The 18,791-nt window shown below is 43.5% G+C and overlaps 1 protein-coding gene across 1 annotated transcript in view; it reads left to right on the top strand.

Annotated features, from left to right (window-relative positions):
* Positions 1 to 649: 649 nt before the first annotated feature.
* Positions 650 to 18,791, top strand: part of HUNK (hormonally up-regulated Neu-associated kinase) — an 86,943-nt gene continuing 68,801 nt past the window's right edge. The window contains exon 1 of the mRNA XM_073362364.1: positions 650 to 930. Within this exon, the coding sequence (XP_073218465.1) occupies positions 673 to 930 (258 nt within the window). The 5' untranslated portion in view covers positions 650 to 672. The remainder of the gene's footprint in view (positions 931 to 18,791) is intronic.

Raw genomic sequence — 18,791 nt, 5'->3', positions numbered from 1 at the left:
AGTTTAGATCACATCTGTTCCCGCCGCGTGTGATCGGATTAAATTACTGCACATTCAAACGGAATTAGGCTCCCCCCCCTCCCCCATCCGAGAGGGCGCCTCAAGCAAAGAGAAAGCACCTCTCTCGGCACAGAGCGAGGGAGGGAGACACACACAGACAGAGGGGAGGGGTAAAGCGAGACAGACCCAATCGGGAAACCGGCTTGCACGGGGACTGGAGACAATTGATCTGCGGGAGCTGGCTCTCGCTTGCTCTTCAACGTGATGCGCTGTGTGCCAGCCTTGCACGCTCGCCTTCAGTAGCTGCTGGGCTGGCTGCACGTTGCATTGTCGCCGGCGCTCTCCGGAGAGGATCGTGCTGGAGCGGCCGCCCCACCTACCCCCCAATCCAGCCCGCGGCTGGTCGGAGGAACTTTTCTCTTTGCCTCAAGCAGGCGCCTGAGCAGCCCCCTCCCCAGCATCCCGCCAGCCCCACGTGCGCTCGGGAGGCGAGCGCCTGGCCGCAGCCTCTCCGCGGGGCTCGCAGAGCGGGGAGCGGGCGCCCGCCGCCGCTGGCCGCGGGGGGAAGACTCTGCAGGGGCGGGACTGGCCCCGATGCCGAGGGAAGGTGCCCGGCGGCGGCGGCGGCGGCAGTAGCGGCGGGCAGGGCAGAAGCGGAGCCGGGGCGGGAGGATGCCGGCGGCGGCGGGCGACGGGCTGCTGAGCGAGCCGCCGGCGGCGGGGTTCGGCGATGGCGGGGAGCCGAGGAAGCCGCCGCTGGGCTCGGAGGGAAGTTTCCTGCCCGCCTGGGTCAGCGCAGCGGGGGCGCGGGAGCGGCTCCGCGATTTCCAGCACACCAAGCGCGTCGGCAACTACCTCATCGGCAGGAAGCTGGGAGAGGGGTCCTTCGCCAAAGTGCGCGAGGGGCTGCATGTGGTGACCGGCGAGAAGGTACCGACCCCTCCGCTCCCCCGCCACTTCCCTCCAGCTACCCATCCTTCCCAGCCCCGGCCGCTCCCCCCGTGCACCCCGGCCCCGCTCCCCGGGGGGCAGCTCCCCCCGCCATGCACCCCGATCCCGGGGGGAGCTCCCCCACTATGCACCCCCGACCCCGCTCCCCGCGGGGCAGCTTCCCCCCCGTGCACCCCCGACCCGCTCCCCGGCGGGCAGCTCCCCCCGCCATGCAGCCCGATCCCGGGGGGAACTCTCCCACTATGCACCCCCGACCCCGCTCCCCAGGGTGCAGCTCCCCCCCGCCATGCACCCCGATCCCGGGGGGAGCTCCCCCACTATCCACCCACGACCCCGCTCCACGGGGGTAGTCCCCCCCCGCCTTGCACCCCGATCCCGGGGGGAGATACCCCACACTATGCACCCCCGGTCCCGGATGCAGCTCCCACTATCCATCCACCACACTCACCCTAACCACTGGGTAGCTCCCCACTGTGCACCACCACCACGGGTCAACTCACCGCTGAACACCCCATCCCAACCACAGAGGCAGCTCCCCACTGTCACTCCCCAGCCACACCCACCCTGGGCATAGGCACAGCTCCCTTCTGTGCACCCCAACCAACTAGACTCCCGAGGGCAACTCCCCACTCTCATCTCATTCCAGTGTGCTCAAAGGGCTGGCGCCACTCCATTCCCCGCAGTCTTACTAGAAGGGGCAGCTCCGCCAGTTTACTCTCCCCCTCCCCCCCGGAGGAGATCCCTCTTAAACCAGCCCCTCTTCTGGCAAGGAGTATTGCAGTCTCCCTATAGCTGTGGCCCCAAAGGCTTCCATTTACAGTTGTGATACCGCAGTGTTACTGTATTTGTGTTTAAATTCTCCTCCCCTCACTCCCCCCTCCACCTCGCCCATGGGCAGCTTCCCTCCACACTTGGAGAGCAGCTCTCCTGCTAGCCGCTCACAAGGAGAATGCACTTTTCCATTTGAGTTTTGGGTCAACTCCACTTATTTAAGGGCGAACTGAGGCAACTTCCCCCTCTCCTTGTTGCTTGCATGTTTGTGGACAGTTCTCTTGCAGATTGTATTTGTTCCTGGGATTTGGTTGCGGTATGTGAAATGAATTTGGTATTCCCAGTTCTGCAGGGAGCAGATAAGGGTCTGCCACGCCACTCCCTCCCCACATCCCAATTGGTATAACTGCTGGCAATCTGAGCAGAGAGATGCTCCCACTAGGACTGAAGTTACCTGTGATTGAAAGGACAGCAATTGATTAAACTGTCCTTTTTGCTAGAGGCAGTCTCTCTATCTGGATTGAGGCTCATTGGCTGGGCATTATGCCTGTGCTCTACTATGTAGATAGATGGGTACTTGTGTCTGCAGGAGGGCTATTAATCCAGCACCCAGAGGTGCAAAACCTCTGAGGGGTCACTTCCATTGATAGATAGCATTTTATGCCTAAGAAAAAATAAATGTGGTTCTATATGACAGTGAAAAGAAAATATCTGAATTTATAGTATACTGAACTTTGTGACTAGTTTGACTCTCTAAACATTCAACACAAAAATAGTATTTTCAGTTTGTCAATAAACTAAGATCTTTGATAATTATAGATTTTGGGTTTTTTTAATGTCTTAATCACTATAATACAATATAGATTATTCAATTCTCTATCTTCCCCTTTTGCTTTTAGTTATAAATATGCTTTAAACATTGTGGTAAAGAACACAGCCTCTTAAACTGTTGCAATATTGGCCGCTCTGTGTAATTTCGTGTGTCTGCAAGCAAGACAGATACTATTTGCTTATTGAAATGAGAGCTAGGGTTTTTTGGGTGGACTGTATTTATGATTAGAAGTTGTTGACATTGTCACACACTGGAAGGTGTAGCAGTTTAGTTTTTAGAGGACATTAGTAAGAGATGAAGTCATCTCATGGAGACTCACTTTTGTTTGTTTATTACTATCTTATACAGAATCTTTTAGCATAAGAATATAAGAATGGCCTTGCTGGGTCTGACCAATCGTCCACGTAGCTCAGTATTCTGTCTTCTGACAGTGGCTGGTGTCATGCTTCAGAGGGAATGAATAGAACAGGGAAATTACTGAGCCATCCAGTCCTCTCATCCAGTCCCAGCTTTTGGCAGTCCAAGGTTTAGGAATACCCAGAGCACGGCGGTTGGGTCCCTGGCTGTCTTAGCTAATAGCCATTGGTGGACCTATACTCTAGGAACTTACCTAATTATTTTTTGAACCCAGTTATACTTTTGGCCTTCATAACATTCTCTGGCAATTAGTTCCACAGGTTGACTGTGTGTTGTGTGAAAAAGTACTTCCTTTTGTTTGTTTTTAAAGCTGTTGCCTACTAATTTCATTGGGTGAACGCTGGTTCTTATGTTATGGGAAGGGGTAAACTTCCTTATTCATTTTCTTCACACCATACATGATTTTATTGACCTCTATCATATCCCCCCTTATTCATCTCTTTTTCATGCTGAATGGTCCCAGTCTTTTGAATTTTTCCTCATATGGAAGCACTTGCATACACTGAATAATTTTTGTTGCCTTTCTTTGTACTTTTTCCAATTCCAGATCCTACAGCGATCAAACATGAGGTCACTAATATTATTAAGAACGTAACTACTTGGTTTGTCAGTACTAGGAGCATTGGAGAAAAACTAGCTTGTTGACAAAGTGCAATACAATTAGTCTGCCCTTTTCTGAGCCCATAAGTCTCTGCCTTTTTCTCGCCAGTTTGTCAATGGAGAACACCCAGACTTGTCTAATGCAGGACACTTTGTGATAACCCTCATTGGACTTATTGAGCTGAATTTATTCCTGACGTAACTCCATGAAGCCAAAGGAATTATTCATCATAGGTGTATTGGGCTATTGCATAAAATGTGTCCTGATAAAATGGATATGGCGGCAAACACCCCAAAAAGGAGCACCTTCCAGCTAATGCAAAACTATTAATTTTGATATAATCTGGCCTTTCTAGTTATGTGCAACAAGTGATGAAAAAATGACTGTTGGTGTCCCACACCGACCTGAAACGTCTTTCGAAGGAAGGTTTTCACATAAGCCTTTTAAAATCTTTTTAATTTTTACAAGCAGCCTGTAGAAATATAGTTAAGTAACAAAAATGGAGGCTTACTTTGGAGACACAGTGGTCTAATGCAGTGGTTCTCAACCCATGGCCCAATCAGCACACAGCTGCGACCCATGTGACATCCTCAGGGCCATACAGGTATAATATACATTGTGTGGATGTGGCCCCCATAATACACAGAGAGCTGCATATGCGGCCCATACTGGTAAATGGGTTGAGAATTAGTGGCTAACATACTACATGGAGTTTCAGGAGTCTTGGGTTTTAGTCCCAGCATTGCTACTGGGGGTTGTGGGCAAGTCACTTCATCTCAGTAAGCCTCTTTTTCACTTCCTAGCCTTCGACTGTCTATTGAGACTGTATACTCTTTTGGGGCAATGGCTGTTTTACTGTGTATGGTGCTTCATGCAATGGGGCCCCAACCTGCATTGGTGCCTCTTAGTGCTACTGTAATGAAAACAAATACAAACAATAATAAAATGGATTAAAAAATCCTAAAAAGGGTTTTCTCTACAGTTGTTCAGAGTGGGTTTGACAGCTTATTTTAACCAGTTAGATCACGGTAAGCAAATGACAAGAGTATAATGTACTCTAATTTTAGTGGCACTGTAAATGCAGCTATCATTAAGATTGTCATAATTTCCATTATAAATTCCTGTGCTCAAGTTTTTAACTCCAGTTGTAAAAGAAATTTGTTATGGGCTGAAATTTAACATGAGACTTGCCCTGAAACTCACCATGGGAACAATAATAGGGTTAGTGATTATGATATTATAGGAGTGCAAAAAAATTCCTTCCCTGCTCTCTTCTGTTACCAACCTCATGCTTCTCCTCAGTAACAAATTTATCAACCAGAGGATTAGATGTAAGACACCTACACATGCATGCCCTTCCCACTTCCCTTTTTTGGATTGCTATATTTACTTTAGTCTGTTAACAAAAAAAAGAAAAAGACCCACCATTGGCCACGCTGTCTCAGTTTCCAGACCCACAGTTTCTTTATTGTCTTGAATAACAGCAATTATAACAAAAGAAACAAACAGTGAAAAGTGTTGGAGAAACAGCTTTTTCAGTTATGTGGGCTAGTGTCCTTATTTGTGGACAGGCAAGTTGCTTTACACCTGTCAGGGCCCCCAACCTTGAGTCCCCAAGTTGTTTTCTGGGATCAGCATCTTTCATACAGTGGAGAACTAGATGTGACTTTCTTCTGAGCCTGTCAGTGTTGCCCTCAGATTGGACAGAAGCATTGGTGTTGAGTGTTCAAGACATCCATCTTTCTTTAGAGGCTGAGCATTCCACCTCCCTGGCATTCTAAGCCCTGGCTGGCTTGTGTCAAGTAAGCCTCTAAAGTTATTATCCAAAACTGACGCGAACCTCTTTGCCTGAGTAATTGGAATGTTTTGATGAGAATTGGAGTACATTTTGGAATACTGGAGTTGGAAGTACAGGGAAAATTCCTGTGATATTTAGCATTTCCACTTTTTATTTCTGGCTGAAACTAAGGAAGAGCAGGAGTGTATGGAAATAATAAAAATGATAGTTACTTGAACTTCTCTGAACCCCCAAAAGGTTGAACTTTAGCCAGATCAGTTTTCTCATATCTACTGTTTGCCCTGGGAACAAAGAGCCGCAACACTGTTCCCTTTCAGGTGCACACATGACCCCAGACCTGAACTTCAGCCCCTATATGGAGCTGATGAACACGCAGCTCTCCTGTTCATACTCCTCTACTGAACTTCTGATGTAGCCTCCAGCCAGCTTACACAGTGCCCAGCCTGCAGCATGAGGTGGGAGAGACAAACATCTGCTTTCCTGGACTCCTTTGCTTGGTGTGTGGGGTTTTGGGGAGGAGATTAGAGCAAGCACCTCCATGAATGAGATTGGAAGAGAGTATCACTTGGGGAGGAGAAATAAAAGTGGGAAGGGAATGACACCAGTGCACAGGAGATGGGTTAGTAAAAAGGGAAGTTTTACTTAAGTAGTTTGTTGCTATGTCAATGTCCTTCCCCACGTGCCTGGTAATATATTAAGAGGCAGATTAATTTATTCATTCATCAAGCCTTAATTTTTTAGGGCTGGAATCTACCAGCCCTATATTGAGTAGTTCCTTGAGAATTCTCAGTGACTGCAGTGGGGCAAATTGAGGAGCAATATACTACTCAACATAAGGGTACCAGAATCTTGCCCTAAACGACTAAGGGTTCAATACTGCACTCCTTACACAGATCAGACAGCCAAAGCCACATTGAAGTTAATAGGAGCTCTATTTTAAGGCACATATGACCAGCCTCTATATGACAGTTACTTTATTGATTTCCCCTTGCCCCTCCAAATTGCATTTCTGATTGCTTAGCAAGAAATGTTCACTAGGTGTGACATCTTACTTGTCTCATTGTACAGTTAAGAGGGAATGTTGAGCTGGGTCTGGAGTCTGGACTAATATCCAGATATTCTACCTGGCAGTGCACAGCCCTCTCACTCGGCCAGAAGACCATTGTGTAAAACCTTTTAGCCCATGTAGATTTAAAAAAGAAATAATTTAGGGCTCAAAGCTGTAAGCTGATCTGTGTGGGCAGACATGTGTGCCTGTAGATGGAGTCCCACTGACTTCAGAGAGGCTCCTGCTGGAATAAAGGTCTTCTCATGTGGAACAGTTTGCAGGATCATGGTAGTTGCTGTATTTTTCTAAACTGACATTTTTCAGGCCTATGATTCCATGATGCTGATTAGTGCCCTTAATATATTTTAGAAAAAGGAAAAATAAATTGACAGTCGATTTTGTTTTTTAAAGCAGTTATTGAGCAAGGGCACTGACTTAATTTCAATAAAAATGCCATAAAAATGTGAACGCTTAGTGCTAATATTTGGTGGCTGCATTGGCACAACCTGAGCCTATTACAGTCTTTCAAATTCCAAGTAAATTAAGGTACCCAAAGAGGCACGATGCAGGAGACCCAATAGCTCTGGAGGAGTTAATACATATTATTGTTTCATAAATGTATGTACTTAGGCATTACATTTTTGAATTAATGAGGCCCCAACTAGGTTCAGATGCAATTGTGTTATAGCACAAGATCAAGGCAATACAAAGTAAATGCCAAAACTCTGCGGTTACTTCACCCCATCATCGGTAGGTGTTGCAGGGACCTTCAGGATTTGGCCCAAAGTAATAAAATATCACAGGCTGTCTGGTTACCCTACTCCCTAGAGTAGTCTTGCTGAAACTAATGGGACTACACTTGTGAGTAAAATAACCTGGATTTGGTCCTGTACTTCTTGCAAATGCCTAGGCACAACAGGGTGAATTAAGGTTAAATTTTACAGCTTTAGCTATGAATGTCTTTACTTTTTGAGGGTTTTAGGTCAAACCTTTTACTGTTCTTTTTGTGGTTTAAGGTTTCCATAATAACAGGCATGTGATTACTTTCTGGTCTTGAAAAAGGAGTGGTTATGCTTAATGCAAGTAAATGCATTTAAGCTGAGCACAGGAGAATACTGAACAGATTATTTTTTTCCCATTGCTGTTTAGATGAAAATATCACAGCCTACAATCTGAAAATTTTTTGGGAAAGGATTGATTTGTAAGATTCCTCAGTTCTGACAATCTTTCTTGCTACTTCTAAGGAAGCAGTCTCTCTTTTGGTAGCGTGCTAATTTAGATTTATTCTTAAATTGTGATGATGAAATCCTTGTTGAGTTAGCTCTATTGTCGTTCAATGAATGATAGGAGACTCACTCATGGTATTTTCTGAGGTAGTCTCAAACTCAGTGTCTTTAGACTCAGAATGGCCAGCCACTGAGCAATGAAAATTTGCCAGAAATAGATTTCACAAGATATTATTCCTTATGGCATTAATGCAGACAGAAAAGGCTATGTCCCTTTGAATATAATTGAGTGAGACTGTTTGTACTTTCAGTAGATTGAGGAGGCTGGATGATCTATTATGTACTCTAATAAAATATATGAAAGCCTCTGTGTCATATCACAGAATGACAATATATTAGGGCTAGAGAATGTTTTAGTGCTGAAGGTTATATAAAGGAACTTGAGCTGAAATTACATTTAATTTCATTCTGGGATAGATCTAGGCACTACAGAAGTAGTTGCAGAAATTGAGTTGCTTGATTCCTAACCCACTGAAAAACCTATTTATTGGTTTCTTTAGAGATATTGTTGATCTTAAAAAGGTGCATTTTTAGGTCCTGGTAATCAAGTGTTTTCCATGACAATGCTGATTACCCAGTGGGAAGTAGCTACTAAAAATATAGTTTTCTAGGTTCTGCCATAGAGGTAAAATGACTAATATTAGAGGTGGCCTTTTCACGGGAAGTTCTGTTTTCAGAATACATTTTTGTAGCAAACAAATGCTAACTTGTGTATTTTAGAATCCTGGAAACGCAGGGGTGGGATACGTGGGAAGAACAAGCACTCTGTAGAGAGCTGGAAACTCCTATTAACCCTCAGCAGGTACTCCGTGAATGAAGCAAGTATTTGTAAAAAGCACCTGCATAGTATGTCCTGTAGAATCTGTCATCTGTCAATGACAGATTGCTCTGCATACAGATTACAAAATTACATGCTACTGTAGCAGGCACGTTCTCTTTTGAACTTCATGGCCTGCTTTACCTTTTGAAGTGCTTATGAATGATTGAAATAGGCGTATAGGGAATAGTACGGCTCTAGATTTTCTCAGCAGGTGTTGAGTCATAGAAGTGCTATTTGGCTTCCATAGAGTCTAAATGAGGCTCACTCAGAGAGGCAGTTACACTGTCTGTTCTAGAGCAGCCAAGGCAATCATGTGCCAAGAATTTACTGTGACTGAAAAGACATAGGCTGCTATATTAACATCCATTTACATTTAAGTGTGTGTGGATACTAACACAGCTGCTACTCTGAAACCGAAGGATGTTGGGAGATTCAGTATATAAGAGGGTAAGTCTCTATCTCTCTCGTATCACCTACATATCCCAACACCACCCTACTGTTCCATATGCAAACACTTGAAGAGGCTGTAGATTGCAGCCAGTCTTTTTCTGGGTGAGACAGACATAAGAATGACCATACTGGGTCTGATCAGTCGTACATCTGACCCAGTATCCTGTTGTCCGACAGTGACCAATGTCAGATGTGTCAGAGGGAATGAACAGGAAAGGGCAATTATTGAGTGATCCATCTGCTGTTGTCCACTCCATGCTTCTAGTAGTCAGAGGTTTAGGGACATCCAGAGCATGGAGTTGCATCCCTGACCATCATGGCTAATATCCATTGATGGACCTATCCTCCAGGAACTTATATTTTTTGAACCCACTTATAGTTTTGGCCTTCACAATATCTCCTGGCAATTATTTCCACAGGTTGACTGGATTGTGTGAAGAACTACTCCCTTATATTTAGTCTGTGCGTGAACAGTTCAGGAGTGGGGGTTCTCACAGCAGAGCAGGGTAAGGCTGGCTCCCAGAGTCAAGGATTGGAGTGACATAGCAGATCAGCAGTCCAGATAACACCAGGAGAACGTCACAGTAGTGCAGCGAGCAGGGTAGGAACTCTTATCATCAGGGATTTCATATATTACGCACTGCCTTTCGAAGGTAGTCAGATATTCAGCAATATCGTCCTCCTCACTGTATGCAGGACATAAGTGTTCTGATTTTTGGAGTGATGGGAGTTGTTGCAATTGGGGGGGTTCTGGTTCTGCAACTCTAGCATGTCCAGTTGGTGTTTTCACGCGCGCGCTCTCTCTCTCTCTTTCTTCCCGCTCACTCTCTTTTTCTTCCATGGCCCTTCTGTATGTAGCCTCCTCTCTGGCTGCCTCCGCCTCCATAGTTTCCCTGGCCGCAGCTGCTTCTTTGAGCCTCATTTCTGCCTGCCACATTTGAAACTTGCTATCCTTTTCCTTCTCTGCAGCTTCCAGTCTGGCCAGCTCTAGTTTTGTAGCTGCCTCACTGGTAGTCGTTTTTCTGCTTTCTTGTGCTTATTTCCCTCACCCGAAATAAACAAACAGAAAATAACAAAACTTTGACCTCTTCCTGACTGTTTTTAGCCATTGCACTTAAGACTCACTTAAAATCACAAATATCAGTGCTTAAAGTGTGAACTTCATTTGGAGTAACAAGCCACACGTACACCCTGCTCACTGTGCCACTGTGATGTTCCCCTGGTGTTATCTGGACTGGTGATCTGCTAGGTCACTCTAATCCTTGACTTTGGAAACCAGCCTTACCCTGCTCTTCTGTGAGAACACCTACTCCTGGACTTTTCACGCACAGCCTCTAGTGTATAAGCTGCTCCTTGGATTGTGCAACCAAATGACACTAGCCAATATCTCCTGCCTCAGACACAACCCTAGGAACCTCCGTCTTGCAGTGTCCAGTTATGCCTGCTGGACGCTGTAAGTTTATATGAGTTCATCAGTTTAACAAAGAAATTGATATGTACCAGGCTTGTTATCCCAAGGGGAGTCTGACATGTTTCAAACCAAACACACTGCTTCTGGTAGAATAAACACACACATTTATTAACTACAAAAAGATAGATTTTAAGTGATTATAAGTCAAAGCACAACAAGTCGGATTTGGTGAAATGAAATAAAAGCAAAACGCATTCTAAGCTGATCTTAACACTTTCAGTGCCCTTACAAACCTAGATGCTTCTCACCAGAGGCTGGCTGGTTACCCTTCAGCCGGGCTCTCCCCTTTGATCAGCGCTTCAGTTGCTTGGTGGTGATGTCTGTAGATAGAGGTGGAAGAGAAAGGAAGAGCATGGCAAACATCTCTCCCTTTATCGTGTTCTTTCTTCCCTCTTGGCTTTGCCTCCCCGCTTCAGGGTCAGGTGAACATTATCTCATTGTAGTCCTTGACTGACCAAGGAAAGGGGGGTGAATCTCTCAAGAGTCCAACAGATCCTTTGTTGCTGCCTAGGCCAGCATCCTTTGTTCCTGTAAGGCTGGGCTGGGTTTGTCCCATACATGCCCTGATGAGGCATGAACTGCCCCTCTGCTCTTGTAGAGTTTTTTCCTGGGCTTGTTTTAAGCCATGAGGACACATTTTCAGCCTCATAACCTATAACATTACTTCCCACAGCCCCCTTTGGCCTGTAACGGCGAACTGCAGCCAGTGGGAGCTGCGATCGGCCAAACCTGCGGATGCAGCAGGTAAACAAACTGTCCCAGCCTGACAGGGGGTTTACCCTGGCGGGCTGCGTGCCAAACATTGCCGATCCCTGATCTATCCCTTTCCTGATGGTTCCTAATGTTCTGTTAGCTTTTTTGATTGCCGCTGCATATTGAGCAGGTGATTTCAGAGAACAATACATGATGACCCCAAGATCTCTTTCTTGAGCGGTAACAGCTAATTTAGACCAACATTTTGTATCTAGATTTGGGATTATGTTTTCCAATATGCATTACTTTGTACTTACCAACATTGAATTTTATCTGCATTTTCGTACCCAGTTTTGCGAGATCCCTTTGTAACTCTTGTCAGTCAGCTTTGGACTTAATTATCTTGAGTAATTTTGTATCATCTGCAGATTTTGCCAGTTCACTGTTCACCCCCTTTTTCATTTATGAATATGTTGTGCAGTACAGGTCCTGGTACAGATCTTTGGGGTACCCTACTGTTTACACCTCTCTGCTCTGAAAACTGACCATTTATTCCTATCTTTGTTTCCTATCTTTTAACCAGTTACTGATCCAAGAGAACCTTCCCTCTTATTCCATGACAGCTTACTTTGCTTAAGGGCCTTTGGTGAGGGAACTTATCAAAAGTTTTCTGAAAGTCCAAGTACACTAACTGAACTGGATCATCCTTGTCCACATATTTGTTGACCTCCTCAAAGAATTCTAAGAGGTTGGTGAGGCATAATTTCCCATTACAAGAACCATGCTAACGTGGGTTTTTTCACACCCCGACCAACATGACTATGCTGACAAAACATTGTAGCATAGACCTGTATTAAATGTCAGATCATCACCAGAGAAACAGATAACAAGAACCAATAGCTGGAAGTTCAAGCCAGAAAAATTCAAATTAGAAATTTTAACAGTGAGGGTGATTAACCATTGTAACAAACTACTAAGGGATGTGGTGCATCCTCCATCTCTTGAAGTCTTTAAATCTTCAAGTCTCCACTGGATGCCTTTCTGGAAGAAATGCTTTAATCCAGCACAAGTTATTGGGCTCAATACAGGGATAAATGTGTGAAATTCTGTGCTCTGTGTTTATATAGGAGGTCAGATTAAATGATCTAATGGTTCATTCTGGCCTTTAAAATCTTTAAATTGACAACACCCAGGTCTTGCTTAAAATATCAGTTTAAAAAAATCATCTTTGTAATGAGATTCCAAAGAACAGCAAGTTATGCTAAAAAAAAGTATGAACCAATTTTCTTTTTAAATGATCTAGGGAGTGTGCCAGTGGAGGGAATGGGCCTGGCCAAAACATCCTGGACCCCAGCTGTTGCAGGCTGGTGTAAAATTGCACTGGGGACTGATGTCAGAATATGGGAGATGCATGTTGCTGTCCTATGCACAAGAACAGGAAGCAATGGGAAATCTGGCCTGTGGTCTCTAGCTTTCTAAGGAAAGTGTGCACACTCATGTTCTGATACAGTAGTATCTCTGTCTTGGAGAATGTAAGATTATACTCAAAACCATTGCCTCTGTGTTGAAGACCATACATGTCAAAACCTGCAAATACATTGTGTCAGATTCTCTGCTACTGTGAGTTGGCACAACTCCATTGACATCAATGGAGCTGTACCAGTTTACACCAGCGAAAGATTGTGACTCTGTGTCAAATACTACAAATATTATACATTTAGATTGTTAACCTGTTTGTTCTGTACTACAAGTGTCCTTCAGAGATCAATACTTTTGGTTCAGTTTTAAACATGCTGGGTCAGACCCACTGGATGTGATCACTTGCACTGCAGGAGAAATTCAAAGAGGCAGGGGTGGTTGTGGAGTCACTCTTTGACTACTTGCAACGTCTTGGAATTCCGTCCAAAGGAGGGGAGCTTTCATTGATGGCCAAGACTCTACGAGTATTGCCAGCAGAAGCTGTGCTGAGTCAGTGCATCTCCTAGTTGTACCGTCTCCCCAGTCATTGTTGCCATCTTTTAGAAATTTAGGGCTTGGTTCTTACAGGTGTTGAGTGCTTCAAGCAAGGTGCTGTGCACCCAAATGAGTCATTGCCAACCCCAAGTGTTCAAAAGTAAAGAGTCAGACTCCCCACCCCCCCAAGTCATGAGATTAGCTTTAAAACCATGAGCTTTTTAAAATATGGTTTGGGTTCTTTTTCTTTGCCTTCTGGTTTCGGAGCATTTAGGATGCACTCAGGTCACGTTTTCAAGCTTTTCTCCTCAACCATTCTGGCTAGAAACTTACTTTTTAAAAATGAAACTGAGGAACACATATAATCACATGACTCCTGGAGGCAGGGCTTTAAGAAAACCCCCAGATATTGTGTGCCTGAAAATTGTGAGAGTTGGCAAGACTCATTGCTTTTAGTGACTCATGGCATTAGGGCACAGATCCTTAGTTAGAAATTTGGCTTATTCTTTTGCCTTTTTCCCCACAGTGCTGCGTGTATAATGTTAGTTTTCTAGATGCATTCTGTTTCTCACCATGAACATTCAATTAGTGGCTTTATTTGTCAGTGGGTTCTCACATTTTTAAAATTTTATAGATGTAGAAGAGCTTGTTTTGAAAAATACTTACTGTAAAATTGGTACAGTGACCTTCTTCCAGGAACTCTTTTTTCCATTAAAAGCTACCACTTGTGAGAAATCTTTCCTTTTCTTTTGTAAAAGCTTAAGTTAAAGCAGCAAAACTTAATTCCCCCATCTCATAAATGGAAATATACAATGTTCAGTGTATATAGCCCCATAGGTGTACATGATGTTTTACATAGTAATTAAAGAAATTTCTTTATCCTGAGGACTTTACCATTTAATTAAAGCCTTGATTGTGTAAGAATTCATGTGCTCAACTTTATGTACCTTGTGGTCCCGTTAACTTATCACATGAGTAAAACTAAGCAATTGTGTGTTTGCAGGATCAGAACCTAAGTGGAGTATAACAAAGACAGAAGAAGTACCTAAAATAAGGTGTGGGGCTGCTAAGGAACAGTTCATGACAGGTTAATTCTTTATTGTAGCTAGAGCTGGTAATGCTACCTAATATTACGTTTCCCTAATGCTTTCCATTATGAGATGCTGTTTTCAGTTGTGTAGAACTTTGCCAGACTTTAACCCAGAGGTCCCCAAAGTATGGGGCACGCCCCCCCCGGGGGGGGGCATGGAGGAATGTCCAGGGGAGTGAGACCAGGGCCAGCATCTCCCCCCGCCCAGAGCCATGACCCTGCTCCTGGCTCTGGGCAGGCAGGGGCCATGGAGGAATGTCCAGGGGAGTGAGACCAGGGCCAGCATCTCCCCCCGCCCAGAGCCATGACCCTTGCTCCTGGCTCTGGGTGGGCAGGGGAGGGGCATGGACAGAAGTAAGGGGGAAAATGACCCTCAAAAGTTTGGGGATTGCTATTTTAACCATTCGGGATGAAATTTTTCCGTTCTGGGTGTCTGCCTGAGGATGATATTTTGAGAGGAAGTTTCAGCCAAAATGATTCAGATGTTTCTGAGAACAGGGATAGGAAAAAATGTTATTTTCCCCATTGTGACCCTAAAAGCATCCGTGTATCAGGAGGCAACTGCCTCTCTGGTCTCTGGTAGTAAGTATCAGTTGGCCTGACTGGCTTCATGTACCCCTGCTCACCAGCGGGGGAGAACACAGCATGGAATATATATCAGACAGCATGGCATCCACACCCATACAGGGAAAGGAACTTTATCTGGGGATACATTTCAGAAGAATGTATTTCAAAGGTTTATGGGACTATAAAAAGAGAGGGAGTGACCCTCCCCTAAGTTATCCTTCACCTGAGGAGACATGGAAAACTAGTGCCTTGGGAATCCCTGTGGGGCTCCTGATCAAAAGCTAATCAGCCATTGCTGGAAAAGGAAGACTGCTGAGGAAACCAGCTTGAATAAAGAATGTAGCTTGTTAAGTTAGCTCTTAGCCATTAGAGCTACTGTTTTTTTCTAACCCCTTCTATCTTTATCCTGTATATTTGAATTTCCTTAAAACCAATCTCTCTTTAATTAAATAACCTTTTTACTTTTTATCTAGACCAACCCAGTGCTTTGATTGTATGGAAGTGATTGTTAATTCCAGTCAAGGCAACAAGTCATTATTTATGTCTTTAAAGGAGCAGCAAACTTAATCGCTTTTGTTATTGCACCATGGTAAGGGCTGTGCACTGCTGAGAGACATCTCTGAGGAGCTCGGGGGCTGGAGTTCACTAATGGTTATATACTGGGCAAGGTTTGGGCTGGGAGAGCCCTGAAGAGTTTGTTGGCAAGGCAGACAAGCTGGTGTGTCAGGCAGTTGTCACATAGCTTAGGTGCCACAAAGCTCCCACTTACTGAGGCTGAGAGGGGTAGCACAGAGTCTCACAGCTCTGGGTATTCCCAGCAGCTTTCCAGACCCATATTAGTAAATTATGGTGACCTTTTCTTTGAAAAGCTCTAGAGCCCCCATTCTTTGGAGCAAGAACTTGGAATTTGGCAGGGGATGGGAAAAATCACATACCTGACATAAATGTTTGTGAAGCACTCAGATACTGCAGTGATGAGCACCACCGAAAAACCCATGAGGAAATTAATAATTCTTTTGTCAGAGCAAGATTTGTGGTGTTGGGCCACGTATACATTAAACTTTTAGGCTAAAACAAAATATTGAAGAGCTGCTCTTTAAGTGAGGACTGGCCATTCTGCGCATGGAATGAAGCAGAGGTCCTGTGGAACAAATTCTAGGTGATCGTATAATTTAAGATCGTATAATAACACAGATGTACAAGGGGGCCAAATTAATGTTCACCAATAATTTTAATTCTGCTTAGGTTTTGAGTGCTTGACTTTTCAGTTGTAATAATGTTCTTTTAATGTAGTTTTCTTGTATGTAATTTTTATTTAAATTATTGAACAAATGCTTATGTAAATGTGAAATACTTTATCAAATAATTTTATTTAGAATATAATTGGAAGGATTTTAAGTCAAGGTTACAGTAACTTCAGTAGGAGTTTTGCTTGAATGAGGACTGTAGGATTTGGCACTTTGTCAACACAGTGTGGCGTAACGCATGTTATGGAGCATTTAAGGATTTTAACATAAGGCAGGATAAACACCAGGCTGCTGATGTTCAATCACCTGTTCATTATTTCTTATGTAATCAACTGCTCGCAATGGATTCATCTGGAAAATAACTAGTTTCAACAGGAGCCTATTACAAAGCTGAACTCTTCCTTCTAACCCCCTATTGTTCTATGTTTCATGTTTGGAGTAAGTAAAATGGTCTTTAATAGTCAGAGAGGCTGCTCACTATTCCAATCTGTCTTCCAGGAAGCTTGTTTTAATATTTTTCAGCTGTAGCTCTCACATGTTCTGCAATGATCTGAATTGATGCACATGTGGCAGTTGCTTATCCTCTTGAGATAATCTGCTTTCAAGTTTACATTCAGCAGTTTTAAAGGCATCGCTAACAGTGCATGTCAGTAGTGCTTGCTTCTCATATATACCATCATAATTTTAGTGATTGGTGGCAAATGGGGGTAATATCCAGTGTTGAGATTAAATTGACACCAGGTGTAAGTTTTTGTGTAATTCTCACATCTGGGTCCTTGTATTTGCTCTTGAAAGCTTTGTATTTTTAACATTTTTAATGAAGTGTAAAGCTGTGTGCCTGGTTTTGGTGGCATATGTTAAATATAAATGTCTTGTTAATTAAAGTGTGTCCTGCTCTCTTTGTCTCAGAATGGGCCTTATTCATCCCGGATATATGCTCTTGAAGTTATACCGGGATTGCTTTTGCACTGGTGAATAATGGGATGCTTCTATTTATCTTCATACATTTCAGAAGACATAAAGCAACTTACTTATATTCCCCCTTCCCTTTGCAAGTTGTGTGGTTATCCCAAACTCAGGAAAATGGAAGGTAATAGTGTATAGCATTTATCTTATTTAGGGGGATGATGTAAATTCCTAAGTCAAGCAGCCACTTAACTGTTGTGACAAACCATCCTGTAACAAGTGAATTGTAATAGTCTATCTAAAACTGAGTAGTTACATGTTGTATAAACAGCAATATAAAAAATGATCTGTTAGTTATTATGTTGATTACACCCTTCTCCAAGTTTTTCAAGGGAATATCTACAATTATCTGAAGCGTGTCAGTGCCAAGGTGGAAGAGGAATTATGCAGGGTAGTCTGGGGTGTTTCAGTAGGAATAAAGGGATACAACAGAGCAAAGGAAAACTTGCATTGGCCTTCAGAAAATACTTCTTAACAGCACGATTTATTTGTCTGTCCAACTGTTTCCCGTGGGAAGTGGTGGAAGATTCAGTACTAGGGTTATTTAAAGCTGCATTGGACAACCTCTGTCCACCTCCATTGAACACTTTTTGAAATCAAATCACAAACAAGATAGAGATGCTGAAATCTAATGTTTTGAGGGTAAACATTTCAAATAGTGTAAATAAATACATTGGCTTTCTTATCCCTCCCATCAGTAGCAACCTCAGGAAGAGGCTGAGGGTTGTATGGTCATAAAGGTTAGAGTTGGAACCATCTCCTAACTACTGTAGTGTGTCTCAAACACTTTCCCTAATGCCTTCTGAAACAACATTGTCTGCTGGTGGGCAGTGGGTTACAGCCTATGACTCTTCTAGCTGGCTGGTTCAGGAAGTGCCAATAAAGTGAATGAAAATGCTTATTTTGGTATATTTCCTGGAATCACTGATCTCAGTATGAGCACCAGTAAAAATGTGTGTCCACACTAGGGGTTTGTACTAATTTAATCAGACCTGTTTTAAACTGATATAGCTAAAACAATACAAAAACTGTGTGGACCAGCTCTACAGTAAAGATCCTATGAGAGGTTAACAGGGCCTGTGAAGAGGACTACCTGCTAAAAAATAAACAGAAAGCTGAAGTTGCACTTACTAAAGATTCCTTTTTTTATGAATGCTTCACTCCCTTACCCTGTCCTTAGAAATGATTTTTAGTTTTCGATCATGTAATGCTGTTCTTTCTTTTAGTATAGGATCAGAAATGTTATTGCTTTGGAAAAGGTTTCCAAATGAAGAGACTAGAAAAGAGTAACACACAAATAAAGTTTCATGGCTATCTGCCCCCCCCCCTTTTTTTTTAAAATATAAATCTTCCATATTTGGTTTTCTGTGTGTGATATCCAGGGAGCTGTGAGACACAGAATATGGAATCATTGTGCTGCCTTGAAACACTTCTCTTGGTTCTCAACATTTGTGAACTTTCTGTCACTCAAGTTATAACACCACACAAATAATGGTGCTGAGACTTAAACCTTCTGTGCATCAAAAGCAGAAGCATTTATTGCTCTGGTAAGTGTAAGTTTTCCTCTAGAAAAACTATAAAGCTACATCAGTATTAAAACCATTTATTATATGAGGGACCCTGACTTTTCTGCATACCTAGTTATGCATTTCATCACTGAAATGTGAAACTGGGACAGTTTAATGTATTACAAGTCCATGAATGTGGATATTAGAAGATTCATAAGCAGGGGCTCTCATGCGAGGGTTGCTGTTAACGCAACATTATTATCTGGTATCAGTTCTCCATTTTTGTTTCCCTACATGTAACTTGAGAGCCTCATCCATCTCA

Source organism: Lepidochelys kempii, chromosome 1 (assembly GCF_965140265.1).
Source record: "Lepidochelys kempii isolate rLepKem1 chromosome 1, rLepKem1.hap2, whole genome shotgun sequence".
In the NCBI taxonomy this organism is placed as follows: Eukaryota; Metazoa; Chordata; order Testudines; family Cheloniidae; genus Lepidochelys; species Lepidochelys kempii.
The sequence above is the reverse complement of the archived record's forward strand: the minus strand, read 5'-3'. Positions and strand labels throughout refer to the sequence as shown.